The sequence below is a fragment of the Numenius arquata genome, chromosome 1, assembly GCF_964106895.1.
Source record: "Numenius arquata chromosome 1, bNumArq3.hap1.1, whole genome shotgun sequence".
In the NCBI taxonomy this organism is placed as follows: domain Eukaryota; kingdom Metazoa; phylum Chordata; class Aves; order Charadriiformes; family Scolopacidae; genus Numenius; species Numenius arquata.
Genome location: NC_133576.1, coordinates 116,702,287 through 116,716,730, shown reverse-complemented (window position 1 = coordinate 116,716,730; position 14,444 = coordinate 116,702,287). Strand labels below are relative to the sequence as shown.

The window sequence follows — 14,444 nt, the reverse complement described above, 5'->3', positions numbered from 1 at the left end:
ATTCCTGGAAGAATGATAATATGGTTAAAGGTTTTGAAGAATCATCCTTGAGAAACTCCATCTGTGTGTTCAAATGGTGTATGTAGTTTGCCTCCTGTTACTGAGCGCTTAAAAAGAAACATAGTTTAGTTCATTCTTCCTTCCTTTTTACTTGAGATGCATCAAGGAGATAGATGTTGTGGTCCTGGAGCCATGTGCTTATTGACGAATCTTGTTCGGTGAATGGGATCAGTCCATTTACACTGAGGGGAGACTTTCCAGCTATGCTTCCTCTACCCAAAGCAAAATCCTTATTCACATCAATTAATTTATAATAACATTGCTGAGGCTGAGATGTACACCTCCACTATGATGTCCTCTGGAGCAACTTGAAATACTGAGTTGAATATTTATCCACCAGCATCAACATCTTTTTATGTTTCTATGCTGCCAGCCTCCTTGGTTCCGTGCAGACATTGCTCCTCTTGATTCCTCCATTTTCTTGTTTGGCGCTGCAGGGATTTTTTTCACTATACTTTACCCAAGGACAGTAGGTGCCAGAGACTGAAGTGTCACATCAGCCACCTTGCTCTTACCTTAACATCATTAATTTCTGGAGCTTAGTGAGCTGATGCTACCATCACAAAGTATTATCAGCTTCTTAAGAGCACGCTACAGATCTGGTGAATGTTTCTTTCAGAAAATGTGAAAGTATGGTGCTGTTTATGGACATGCTGTACTATCAAGTCTTCTGGACTCTCTTGAGTCTGGCTCGTCTAAGTTGGTCTCTGATTGTCTTGTGTGACAGACAAGACCATTATCAGGTGCCAGTGGAGATTGTCTGTATGCCGTTTTGGTGCTGTCCTCTCGATCATCTCTGCATAAGAGAGAGCTTAAAAGTACCTCTCTGGTATGGTGTAAATGGCAAATTTCGGTTTCACTTAGTGCTTGGAAAGCAAGGTCTGGTAATTATCTGGGTCAAGTTGCTTGTTTCTGCTGCAAAGATTCATAGATTGAATACAGTGCCTGGTGTTATAGTGGCCATACTGGAAAAAATCTCATTCTGTCTTGGAATATGTGCTTCAGTAATGCTGGTGGACATACCCCTTCTTGCTTAAGAAGGGCTCTTTGCTGGTTTTTTGGAGGATTGTGTAGTTGATGGACAACTCAGCAATCATTTAAAATTCACACAATTTGCAGAAACTGGATCTCAGTCCTGCTTTGTTGGAAGCTGTTGAAATTTCAACAGTATCCCATTGTCGACAGTTCATATGCCCAATGTCTCCAACTACCTACCGCTCCAACTACTCATCTACAAAGAACTGGAACTTTTAGTGGTATATCATTCCACATAGAGAGGTGATTCTGCCACTTTACTCTGCTCTGGTGAGACCTCACCTGGAGTACTGTGTGCAGGTCTGGAGCCCTCAATATAGAAAGGACATGGACCTGATGGAGCGGGTCCAGAGGAGGGCCACCAAAATGATCAGGGGGCTGGAGCACCTCTCCTATGAGGACAGACTGAGGGAGCTGGGGTTGTTTAGCTTGGAGAAAAGGAGGCTCCGGGGAGACCTCATAGTGGCCTTCCAGTACATGAGGGGGTGCTACAGGAAGGCTGGGGAGGGTCTGTTTACAAAGGCCTGCAGTGACAGGATGAGGGGCAATGGTTTTAAGCTGGAGAAGGGGAGATTTAGATTGGATATTAGGAAAAAATTCTTTACCATGAGGGTGGTGGAACACTGGAACAGGTTGCCCAGGGAGGTGGTTGAGGCCCCTTCCCTTGAGATATTCAAGGTGAAGCTCGACGAGGCCCTGGGCAACCTGGTCTAGTTGGGGGTGTCCCTGCTGACTGCGGGGAGGTCGGACTAGATGACCTTTGGAGGTCCCTTCCGGCCTGGACCAATCTATGAATCTATGAATCATGTCTAGGCTTCTCCCATGAGTATGCTTGGCTTGGTGGATCTTTATTCACGGAATCATGGAATTGTTGGAGTTGGAAGGGACCTTCTAGAGATGATCTAGTCCAATTCCCCTGCCAAAGCAGGATTGCCTGTACCACATTACTCAGGACTGCAGCCAGGCAGGTCTTGAAAATCTCCAAAGAAGGGGACTCCACAACCTCCCTGGGCAGCCTGTTCCAGTGCTCTGTCACCCTCACCATAAAGAAGTTCTTCCTCATATTTAAATGGAACCTCCTATGTTCCAGCTTGTACCTGTTACCTCTCGTCCTATCGCTGGGAACCACTGAAAAGAGTCCAGCTCCATCCTCCCTCAAACCACCCTTTAGATACACCCTTTATAAGCATTAATAAGGTCCCCCCTCAGCCTCTCCTCCAGGCTAAAGAGTCCCAGCTCTTTGAGGCTTTCCTCATAAGGGAGATGCTCCAATCTCTTAATCATCTTTGTTGCCCTACGTTGGACTCTCTCCAGTAGTTCCCTGTCTCTCTTGAACTGGAGAGCCCAGAACTGGGTGCAGTATTCCAGTTGTGGCCTCACCAGTGCAGAGTAGAGGGCGAGAATGACCTCCCTCGACCTACTGGCCACACTCTTCCCTATGCAGCCCAGGATCCCAGTGGCCCTCTTGGCAACAAGGGCACATTGCTGGCTCATGGATAGTTTACTATCCACCAGGACTTCCAAATCCTTCTCCTCAGACGTGCTTTTCAGCAGGTCTGCCCCTAACCCATATTGGTGCCTGGGGTACTTCCTCCCCAGGTGCAGGACCCTACGCTTGCCCCTGTTGAACCTCATTAGGTTCTTCTCTGCCTAGCTCTCCAGCCTGTCCAGGTCACACTGGATGGCAGCACAGTCCTCTGGAGTGTCAGCCAGTCCTCCCAGTTTGGTATCATCAGCAAACTTGCTGCGGATACACTCTGTCCCCTCGTCCAGGTCATTGATAAATATGTTGAACAAAACTGGGCCAAGCATTGACCCCTGGGGGACACCACTGGTTACAGGCCTCCAACTTGACCCTGCTCCATTAATTACAACCCTCTGAGTCCTGTCACACAACCAGCTCTCAATCCACCTCACTGCCCCCTCATCTAGCCCACACCTCCTCAGTTTCCTAATGAGGATGTTATGGGAGACAGTGTCAAAAGCCTTGCTGAAGTCAAGGTAGATGACATCTGCTGCTCTTCCTTCATCCAGCCATCTAGTTATAACATCCTAGAAAGCTATCAGATTGGTCAAGCACGATTTACCCTTGGTAAATCCACGTTGACCACTTCCAATAACTTCCTGTTCTTCAGCGTGTTTGGAGATAACTTCCAGAACGAATCACTCCATTATTTTCCCAGGGACAGAGGTGAGGCTAACTGGCCTGTAGTTTCCCAGTCCTCCATCTTGCCCTTTTTGAAGACGAGAGTGATATTTGCCTTCCTCCAGTCCTCAGGTACCTCTTCTGTTCTCCATGTCCTTTTGAAGATGATAGAGAGTGGCCCAGCAATCACACCTGCTAGTTCTCTCAGCACTCGTGGGTGCATCCCATCTGGGCCCATGGACTTATGGATGTCTAGGTTGGCCAAGTGGTCTCTAACCCAGTCCTCCCCAACAGAGGGAAAATCTTCCTCTCTCCAGACCTTCCCCCTTGTCTCCAGGGTCTGGGATTCATGAGGGGCAGCTTTAGCAGTGAAGACTGAAGCAAAGAAGGCATTCAGTAACTCTGCCTTCTCTGTGTCTTCCACCACTAGGGCACCCATCTCATTCATCAGTGGGCCTACATTTTCCCTAGTCTTCCTTTTTTTATTGATATACTGAAAAAACCTTTTCTTGTTGTCTTTAACCGTAGTGGCAAAGCTGAGTTCTGTTTGAGCTTTTGCTATTCAAGTTTTCCCCCTGCATAGCTTTACCACACCTTGATATTCCTCATAAGTTGCCAACCCCCTTTTCCAAAGGCCATAAACTTTCCTTTTATTCCTGAGGTCCAGCCAAAGCTCTCTATTTAGCCAGGCTGGTTTTCTTCCCTGTTGGCTCATTTTTCAGGACCTGGGGATGGCCTCCTCCTGTGCTTTTGAGAGTTCCTCCTTGAAGTATGACCAGCCTTCCTGGGCACCTATGCCCTTCAGGACTGTCTCCCAAGGGACACTCTCAACCATGCTCTTAAACAGGCCAAAGTCTGCCTTTCGGAAGTCCAAGGTGGCAGTTCTGTTGGCTCCCTGTCTTGCTTCTCCAAGAATTGAAAACTCTATGATTTCATGATCGCTCTGCCCACGATGACCTCCAACCTTTACATCCCCCACAAGACCACCTCTGTTAACAAGCAGCAGGTCCAGTAGGGTGCTTTCCCTTGTTGGCTCGCTCACCAGCTGTGTTAGGAAGTTGTCTTCCACACACTCTAGGAACCTCCAGGACTGTTCCCTCTCTGTTGTGTTATATTTCCAGCAGACATCGGGGAAGTTGAAGTCCCATTCTGCCTGGGTTTGTAAGAACTACTGAGTTCTGTCTGAGGACAGACTGAAATCTGTGAAGTCTGTTGGATGTACTCCCATTTCATGATTGCAAGGGCTGCCATGCTCCCTTCCATAAATTCTAGTTAGAGTGAAGGGGAGTGGGGTGGGGAAGTTGCTCTTGATCTTGATTGTTCCAATTTTGAGGACCTTCTCTCGTTCTTGGAGGACACTGAAAGCTCTTGGTATTCTTAACTTGTTTGTTCTTTTCAGAGATTGATCACATGTTTTATCCTGACTTAGGGTGCTCGGTCTCACAGTATGGGTGCTGGGCGTTTCTCTGATTGCGGTCTTGGTTTCTCTAAACTGATTCTTTCTGTTATCAGCAACTTTTCTACTAGTTGTATATTCTGTACATGAACCAGAACTTTCATGTAGTATCTTATTTCTTTGCTTCTAAACTTTTTGTGGTACGTTTTGAAAATGAAGTGGTGATGGTTTTCTCCCACATCCAGGTGAGCTTCACTGAGCAATCTCCACTGCTTTCCAATTGATTGGGCTGCCTTGTTCTCAGCCTCTGTGGCTCGTAGGAGTTTAAAGACGTGAACAAACCTCTGTGTGTCTGACTCGTTACCTGACAGGATCCAAATCTCTTGCTCTCCATTTCCCTGAACTTCTTTTGCACTCTTCGTGGCAGGAAGCCTCTTGATTTATCTTCATGGGATCAGGATCTCATGGAAGTTCTAGACTGTCTCTTTGAGTGTGGGAAAAATCCAAGGGCTTGCCTGTCAGTGACCAAGTAAATTTTTGGCCGTGTATGGAGGGGTTATGAAACTGTTAGTATGGAACTTGTGAGAGTGCTTAGATGCCTCGTTAATACTGTTGTGCTTATTCACTATTTTGGATCTAAATAATGTGGCCACCTAGTGTTCAAGCTCCTTGCCATTTTGGTACAACCAATGATCATACAGTTTGGCCATGATGCCAGGTAATTTTAACTTCTGTGAGAATTGTATGTGATGCTGACTTGGATGAAGACTGAAAGGTTGCTGGCAGTAACTGGTATTGTCTGAAGAGTGCAGCTTCTGTGCACTTTACTCCCTCACTTGCTTTTCTGTACTATCTATAGCAAGAATCTTTATAAAGTATGTTTTAAGAAAATTGAGTCCGGTGTGTGCCATGCCAGGTCACATACCAAACAAAGGTGTACAAACTAGTGATTCTTTTGCATCTGGCTGGGATGGAGTTAATTTCCTTCGTAGCAGCCTGTGTGGTACTGTACTTTGTAGCTAACACAGTGTTGATGGCACACAACTATTTTGGCTCTTGTTGAACAGGTAAAGGCTCTCTCCCCTGCCAATGAGTAGGCTGGGGCAGGGCAGGATGCTGAGAGCAGACACATGCTCAGCAATAAAAGCTCAGGGAAAGGAAGGAGGAGATGCTTGTGCTTATTGTGTTTGTCTTCCCAAGCAAGCACTATGCTGAGACCCTGCTTTGCAGTAACTGGTGGGAGGGACATCTGCCTGCCAATGGGAAGTAGTGAATGAATTCCTCTTTTTGCTTTACTTGTGCACACAGCTTTTTCTTTACCCATTAAACTGTCATTATCTTGATTTGTGAGTCTTTTCAGCTCTGTTCTATTTTTTTTCCCCTTGCCCCTCTCTGTACAGGAGAGGAGAGTGAGTGAGAGGCTGGGTGGGTGTTTGGCTTTTGGCCAGGGTCAAGCCACCACACCTCTATAGATTTTTGTAAAGAAGAAAGCTCCTGTGTTCTCATGTGGCAGAAAAGGAGTAGATTAGATTCTGTGATTCTGTAATATTCCAAAAAAGTATCATTAAACTCTAACACGCTGAGAGCTGTGTCAAATCATGGTTGCTTCTTACTAGTAATTGCTTTTTTTATCCTAATTTTGGAAAGGGGTCTGAAGGATTAGCAGAAGAATGCGTACTGAAATTCGTTTCTCTTAACCTCTTCTGTGAGGGTCAGTGGCTTGTGCCTGAACTTGGCGTTATAAGGTGGTGTGTTTAGAGATGTAGCATTGACACAGGAAGCTTATTGGTGCAGGCGAGAACAGAGGTAGGAATGTATTGTTGTGTAGGTCAACTTGTAGAGGAAATTGATTCATTTGAATTTGATACTTGAATTTTAAAAATTTTTTTACTTAAAGTGAATACCACTTTAATGTTCAGGAGAATGAAAAGCTCATGAATAGAGTATTTAGGAAATAAGCATAACTGGTTTTAGGGCTTTATTTTACTATGTTACTAAACTAATATGATGTAATGAATAAAATCAATAAAACGTTGACCTTTGTTTTGTAGAGCTGCCTTTCTTCATGGATATGGTAGTTAAAATTTTTGGCAAATTTCAGCTCACGTGTCCACTTGCACTCCCAAATCCCTCCAGATCCTCAGTGCTGCTTATTCTTTTGGACTTGGTAGCAATAAATGTCTGACCAATGTCAGCTATTAATGACATCTAGGCAGAAGAGCAGCTGCCTGTGTGTTGGGAGCACATATGGGGAACTTAAAATATCGGTGTTCAATGTCAATTCTTGTTGACAAATCATTATGGAACGTTATTAAGCATAAAGAGTGCTGGATCATACCTGAGAAAAGAGATGAAGAATGTGACTCTTCAAGTACACAATGTCTCATAGAATGGAGAAGGTGAAGATTTTTTTCAGTTTATTATATTCATTTTTTTCCCTCAGAGAAAGAAGTAGAGCTTAAAGTAGAATAAAGGGAAGAGACTGTAGCAGTGATGCATTCATTTAATAAGTACAGGTTTATTTTTATTACCTTTAGGAGCTTATATAAGAATGTTTCAAGAAGACCAAAATTTGTGCACAACTTGAGGAAGTACCAAATACTCTTGGTCCATAATCACAAATATTCAATGTTTCTTCACAGAAAGGACTAAATATGAGTGGGTCATCTTATAATTGGATTGGTGGCTAATATAGTGAAAGCTTCTTCTGTGGCTAATTCATTAAGGACATTTTAGTTCGCTTTTTTAATGTCTCTTTTCTTTTTCACTATATTTCTGGCTATGTAATTAAGTAGTTGAATGTTTAGTGTGCTCCCCATCCTCTGGGGTGCCTTGCTCTGGATCTGTGTTGGTTACCTAGAGAAATGAAGAGTGCTTAATATTTTTAATATTTTATTGGTTTAGGTGGGAGTGGATGGGATTTGACTAATAGAGATTGGACTACTATAGGTCTCAAAAAAATTTTTAAATCCTTAACCATGAAGGTACAGAATAAGAATTGTAGTGTAATGGGCACTTACAAGTTGAAACTCAACAAGAACAAAAGATAAGTTATTGCAGATTAAGAGGGAGAGGTTGTAGAAGGCTTTCAGTAATGTCAATCTGAACCTTAATTGGAAAAAATAGTCAAATGCAGACAAACGTATTAATAGATTTACTAATAACGCTGCTAATACTTAATACTGAAGTACATTTGGAAGAATTAGTGTCTTCTGTGATGTAGTAATATATTATTGTTAGAGATTTCTTCATCCTTAACTTTTCTTGCTCTATTACTTTAAGAATTTTTACAAATGCTTTTACTGTTCTTAGGGAGCTGAATTAAAAGGACATACTTGCAAACTTTTCAGCCCATTTATGGTATTGGGTCAGGAGAAATAGTTGGTCTTTAAGACTGTGTTGTCATATTAGAGAACTTTGACAGCTACATTGTGCTCTTATTTCTTGTTCACATTCAAAAGGTGATGTTGAACTAATAAGAATGTCAAAGACGGTAGAAAAAGAACAGTATTTTAAACAGTCCTTGTCTCTATTACTAGAAAAAAGACTAAGGGGTGAATAATACCTAGTTAATATCAAGTAACTTCAGCTACTCTGTTTTCAAAGAAGTTTTGCAACCAGTTTTTTTTTTCTTTTTCAATAAGCAAAAGAAAAAAACCCCAAGATGAATAGGAAGTACATGCTAGTCGCACAAATGTTAGCACGCATTTCCAAAGTATGTATAAATCTTCAAGTGCTGTGTCTTGTATTAAACAAGTGTAATGCAAACCAGTGTCAATGAAAATACACTGGAGAAGGCCTTGTTTTATGTCTGTTAGTGCTAATTTTTAATCAGAAAGAAAAGTAGCTGTTGTAACTCAGCATTTTTATATATAGGCTTAAATACAGGACCAGATCCAGTGTCTCTTGGATCTTGAGTACTTAATGTGATGTTCTCTAAAAACTGACTTTCGGAAAACTTTTTTCTTTTTAACTAAAGTTCTGTAATTAAACACTATTCCAGAGAATGGTAAACCTTTATATGCAGACAAATGTGGAAAGAGTTTTGTGGGTTTGTGTTGTGCTTGAATTTGTGTAAGCCTGTACAGGCACATACCAGATTTCCTAACAGGATCAGTAACCTGCAAATGAGGGTTGTGTACGTATCTGTGTATTTTTCACCAGGCTTTGTTCACGTTGTTTTTCTGTTTTCACTGCCTTTATTATTTTGTCTTCTCCCAATAATAATGAAGGTTTTTTGTCTTGAGATATACATTTGTATACAAGAAAAGTCTATTAATCTATACTATGATATTTCTAGATGTGTAGAAGTGTATTGATGTAAAAGCTGTACAAAGCAGTATTCTGGGGTTTTTTTGTGTTTTTTTTTTGTTGTGGCTTTTTTTAATTTAAAAAATGTGTTCACTTTCCAGAGCAATGACAATGAAGAACGCCTGCAGGTTGTAAAACTTCTAGCAAAAATGTTTGGGGCGAAGGATTCAGAGTTGGCGTCTCAAAACAAACCACTTTGGCAATGCTACCTGGGGAGGTATGTGCTGGTTTAGTTCCCTTCCTAGGAGAGGAAAAACATTCAATGAAGTATAATTCAACTTTTTTTTTTTTTTTTAAAAAATGACACAGCTAAGTGTTCGTTCACACCTGTTGCTTTATCTGAAATCTGACTTATAATGCTAAAGAGGTTATTTTACATACACCTTCTGCATCAGTGATTCTCTCTTCATAGTTCATCTTTTGGCGACTATCTTTATTGCCCTTGTCAAAAAAAAAAAAGTAGTTTAATTCCTTCACAAGTGAAACCGTTCAGTCATGGATTAATTCTAAAACAGCATCAAATGAGATTTGCAGTATCAGGTAATACTAGAATTGGTTTTGAGGCTTTTATGTACAGTATTTTTATGCTTTTTTCAATTTTTTTTTTTTGTGGTAGGCATGCCTTAAAAAGAGATATGTAGTATTTACAGTGCTGCAAAAACACTTAGTCTTTTGTTTTGGAAATACTTTGACAGTATGAGATAGAAAATACAACTAGAGCTTGTAGCCAGGAGAAATTTAAGTATGGCTACTGTGATGAAAGTGTTGTTGATTTGAGTAAATGAGGATAAATTTTATAAATTATTAAAAATGCGGTAATTTATAATTTAGCATTCAATTGTATCAAAACCAGAGTCCTCAAAGAAATGCTACTTTTAAAAGTACAGGAAACTTAATTGGGGAAGGCCTTTTGCTTGAAAGTATATAAATATTTGAAACATTGCATGTCATCAAAAAATACCAGATCTAATTGGGCCCAAAGGAAAATGCTTCATTGTGTTATAATGTGAAGCAGTGTGAATATGTGCAATCTGTTGTTCATAATTACTGTTTTCAACTAGTTACAAACTGCATGCATGTACTTACTTTTTTCAAGGATTTTAACTAAGTTATAATAGCTGTGTTATTAAAGGCACCATTCTTAAAATCTCTTTATTTTGAAAACATACCTGATTTTTAGTAAAACAGTTATTCCTTAAAACCTCTTTATTTGATAAATAAGCATTTCAACAGCACTAATTGTTTAAATTTCGGTTTTTAATTTAAAGCCAAGCATTTTGAGGATAGCTTGAAAATGCATTTATTTTTTCAAAAGAGTTCTTTGTAACTCTCATTACATCAATAGTTTTATTATAAAATTTGAAATTAAGTGAAATTAAACATGAGAAAATACTAGTTTTCAAGCATCAAACCCAATCCTTTCAAAAGACTGAAAACCTTACAGAAGTTGAAGTCATCCATCTCTTAAGAAATTTACACTAGGCTAGATGCCCATTTGTTTGCTGTCTATCATACAGTTTAAAGAGGGGATGAATATAGCAGTCTTATAAAACTTAGTTGCTGATACATGGTTCATCGTTAATTATGTGGAGCATTACAAAAAAACTTTAAGTATGTCAGGCATCTTTCTAATAAATAATTGTTGTCTGCCTCAGTTTTTCATGTCTACCATGAGAGGATATTTCTCTTCATGTTCAGAACATGAATTAATGAGAACGGGAATTTTTTCTTCAGCTAAAGACACTCTACTTAATACTGTGAAATCAGAGTTGTTTTATGCATGTAACAGTGCCTGGGAAGTGTAAAAAATATTTTCAGAGTTATTTGAGATTTGTGTAGAAATGAACTAATTGCTTCGGTAAAAGTGATATTTTTGTTGTTGTAATGCATTGTCTTGTTTCTAAATAGGTTTAATGATATCCATGTACCTATTCGTCTTGAATGTGTGAAATTTGCAAGTCACTGCCTTATGAACCATCCTGACCTAGCAAAAGACTTAACAGGTACCGGTTTTATTATAACATTAAAATGCAATGTTAAGTGTCCTGGAAAAATCAGGAAGGTTAGTTGTAATCCTAAGTAACGTTGTCAGATGTTGTGGAGGACGTAATTGAGGTTGCATCTCTGTCATAGAGTCCCCGCCTTCAGTGCTGCTTCTCAGGCTGAGGGGTTTGTACATAAAGAATGCCTTAACCAGAGAGATCACTCTCCCTCTCTTAAAATAGTTGCATTCCCAACTGCTGGTGAAATTAAGCACCATAGGATCAGGCAAAGACAGCCTGGCTCACCTAGTGGTCATGGCATTTATTAATTAGGGTGCAGAGTGGAGACTTCAGTTCCGCAAAGCTGAAATGTGTAAATACTCTGCAGCCACTGTCTAAAACATGAAAGCAGTCCTCCTAACTGTGACCACAGCCGTTAGTTCCTGCTCCTTCAGATCAAACACGGCCTGTAACTCAAGACCTCTGTAGGAAGAAGGCAACTGGCATAGACAGAAGTGTTTAGTGTTTGTTGCTCCCGATGTCTTCATGAAAAAAGTGTAATTAAAGAATCATAGAATCGTAGAATGGTTAGAGTTGGACGGGACCTTAAAGACCATCGAGTTCCAACCCCCCTGCCACGGGCAGGGACACCTCCACTAGAGCAGGTTGCTCAAAGCCCCATCCAGCCTGGCCTTGAACACTTCCAGGGATGGGGCATCCACAACTTCCCTGGGCAACCTGTTCCAGTGCCTCATCACCCTCACAGTAAAGAATTTCCTCCTGATATCTAATCTAAATCTCCCCTCTTCCAATGTAAAACCACTACCCCTTGTGCTGTCACTACACTTCCTGACAAAGAGTCCCTCTCCGGCTCTCCTGTAGGCTCCCTTCAGATATTGGAAGGCTGCTATAAGGTCTCCCCGGAGCCTTCTCTTCTCCAGGCTGAACAACCCCAGCTCTCTCAGCCTGTCTTCATAGGGGAGGTGCTCCATCCCTCTGATCATCTTCGTGGCCCTCCGCTGGACCCGTTCCAACAGGTCCATGTCCTTCCTGTGTTGAGGACTCCAGAGAATGGGTTGGATTTGTTTCGTTGCCCTCAGAGTGTGTATGGGTACTCCATCTCCCCCTGATGAATAAACTCGTAATTTTTTGGAGGTAGTATCTTTGTCCTTTTGCTCTAAGGAGGGAATTTAGAGGGCTGTTAGGTGTGTGGGATTGCTCTCCTGCGTGCCTGAGCATTTGTCAAGTTAGACATAAATACTGGCAGGCTAGAATCATCCCATAGTTATTGGTATTGTTAAGCCATCTTAAAAAAAAAAAAAAAAAGTTTCTGAACCTTCCCTTAATGGAATGGTAAAGATATTTCCTCTTTGATTATCACAATTGTATTTTCAAGAATATTTTTTTTCTTTTTTACATTGCAGAAAGACTTTGTGCCCCCTCTAATGGTATCCTCTGGGAAATGTATTTTTGCTTGCCCCTCCTCTCTCTCCCACAGCGCTTATCGAAGTCAAATTGTTGAAAAATTTCTGACTCGCTGGTGTTTGAGACCAGAATTGTTCTGTGCAATGGCATTGCTCTTTGTTTGTTTTAGTTTATTACGTGTTCCTGTGGAACAAAACTGGTTTGTTTTTCTTAAAGTCTTATTTGGGTTTCAAATTTCATAACCTACATAAGTGCAAAGCTTTATTTCTTGATGTGCTCTTTTGACACTTGTGCTGATTATCAGAAATGTTAATGGCCAGTATTTAAGATGAGACTCAAATTTTTACCGGTCATTGAACAGTAATAAGAGAACAGTAACCTCTGTTTACTTCATTCAGAGTAAACTTCACATTTTCGGTGTTTCTTAATGTTCTCAATATTTCACTGCTGTATGCCATGTATAGTGATCTTAATAACTTTTGTGTGTGTTTTCCTACCCATTTGTGCTTCTAAATTAACCTACAATACCTACTTCTAAAAAGATAAATGAACGTTGCCATTTTATTTGTGAGCTTTCTAAAATGGCAGTAGGTACCTAACATGTTTGACACATATCAGCGGAAAACTTTAAAATGTTGGTAGTATAAGATTTGTAATGCTACCAAATAAGTAGCAATGGGCCAAAATAATGTAGAAAAATCGTTTAAGATGAATAAACTAGGATGTGCCTAAATAAGCATTATAGCTTGGTCAAAGAGCATGCTTTTGAAGTATGTCTCTTGATTTGTCCCTGCTTACAATGCTTACATGGCTCACACTGTGGAGTGTTCCTGGAGCATGTGAACTAGATTCCTTGTGGATAATGCGTGCCTGACCACAACTTCTGTAACTAATGTGCTCCAGCAGCCAAAGGGGATAGAGTCTGCAGGAAGAGAGTAGCCTCTAGCCTGAAGTAAGACTTTAAAATGTATATAGTGTGGTTATCAAGTTCTCAGCACTGTCTGTTCTACTCTACAGTTCCAATTCTGTTTGGCTATAATAGTTGCTAATTAGATGTAGCCTAACTATTATAAGAAATAATAAAAATGTACCGCCACGACTTCCATAATGTGAGAAATATGAATATTTGATATTCTAAGCAAATACAAAGTTTCACTGACATTCCAGTTAATCTTAGAGAAAACTATTGGTTTCTTACTGTTGATGCTCAAAACAGTAGACAATCATGTTTTCTGCTTCTGTCAGTTGACTACTGTCTAGAGAAAGAAAAGTAGCCAGATTTGTATACTTACAATGAAATACTTATTCTGTTTTTTTTCCAGAATATCTTAAAGTAAGGTCACATGATCCTGAAGAGGCCATAAGGCATGATGTTATAGTATCCATAGTTACTGCTGCTAAAAAAGATCTCTTGCTTGTCAATGATCACCTGCTTAATTTTGTCAGAGAACGAACACTGGACAAGCGGGTAAGACATAATTAGTACTAATAATTGCTGTGTCTTATATGTGTAGACTGTAATTCAGCTTTTTAAAAAGCAGCGCTTCTAAAAAATGCTGAACTTATTTTACAATGACTAATGAAAACCAACATAATGCAAAAAATTTTCAAGTGGTCTAGTTTAATGAGGTATATTTTTCCCCTGGCTGAAATGCCACATTTTTCATTGTGCTGTATTTTTATTTAGGATAGTATGATAAAAAAGGCTGACGCACAACAATGTTGTTCCAGTTGTCAAGTTTTAGTAATTTTTTAGAGTAAACTGAGACTCTTGTAAAACATTCTAACAGTTTTCATAAGAAATTTTGCAATCAGGTTTCAAAATGTAAATTACTGCACCTTCTACCATTGAGTTCCGCCGTCAGACGTAGCTAGTTTGCCTGCTTTTAATTAGATCATTGGAAGACTGCAAATCAGTGTGGTAGCTTTCAAATTTGAATAGTCTTGAAATTTAGTTTAGCCATGTTTCTTTATTTGGTAAAACTTGTGAGGCTTGCTGCTTATGTTAATGCATAGTAAACAAGGCTGTTGATGGCGAACTTTTAAAATTAACATTATCACCTGATATTTTTAACTTGGCAACATGCTT

At 40.2% G+C, this 14,444-nt stretch overlaps 1 protein-coding gene across 3 annotated transcripts in view; it reads left to right on the top strand.

The window, feature by feature from the left end:
* PDS5B (PDS5 cohesin associated factor B) overlaps positions 1-14,444 on the top strand; it is a 114,259-nt gene that overhangs the window by 45,019 nt on the left and 54,796 nt on the right. For all 3 annotated transcript variants that reach the window (XM_074153350.1, XM_074153366.1, XM_074153358.1), the window contains exons 9-11: positions 9,050-9,165; positions 10,857-10,951; positions 13,678-13,823. In XM_074153350.1, coding sequence (XP_074009451.1) covers positions 9,050-9,165; positions 10,857-10,951; positions 13,678-13,823 — 357 coding nt within the window. The remainder of the gene's footprint in view (positions 1-9,049; positions 9,166-10,856; positions 10,952-13,677; positions 13,824-14,444) is intronic.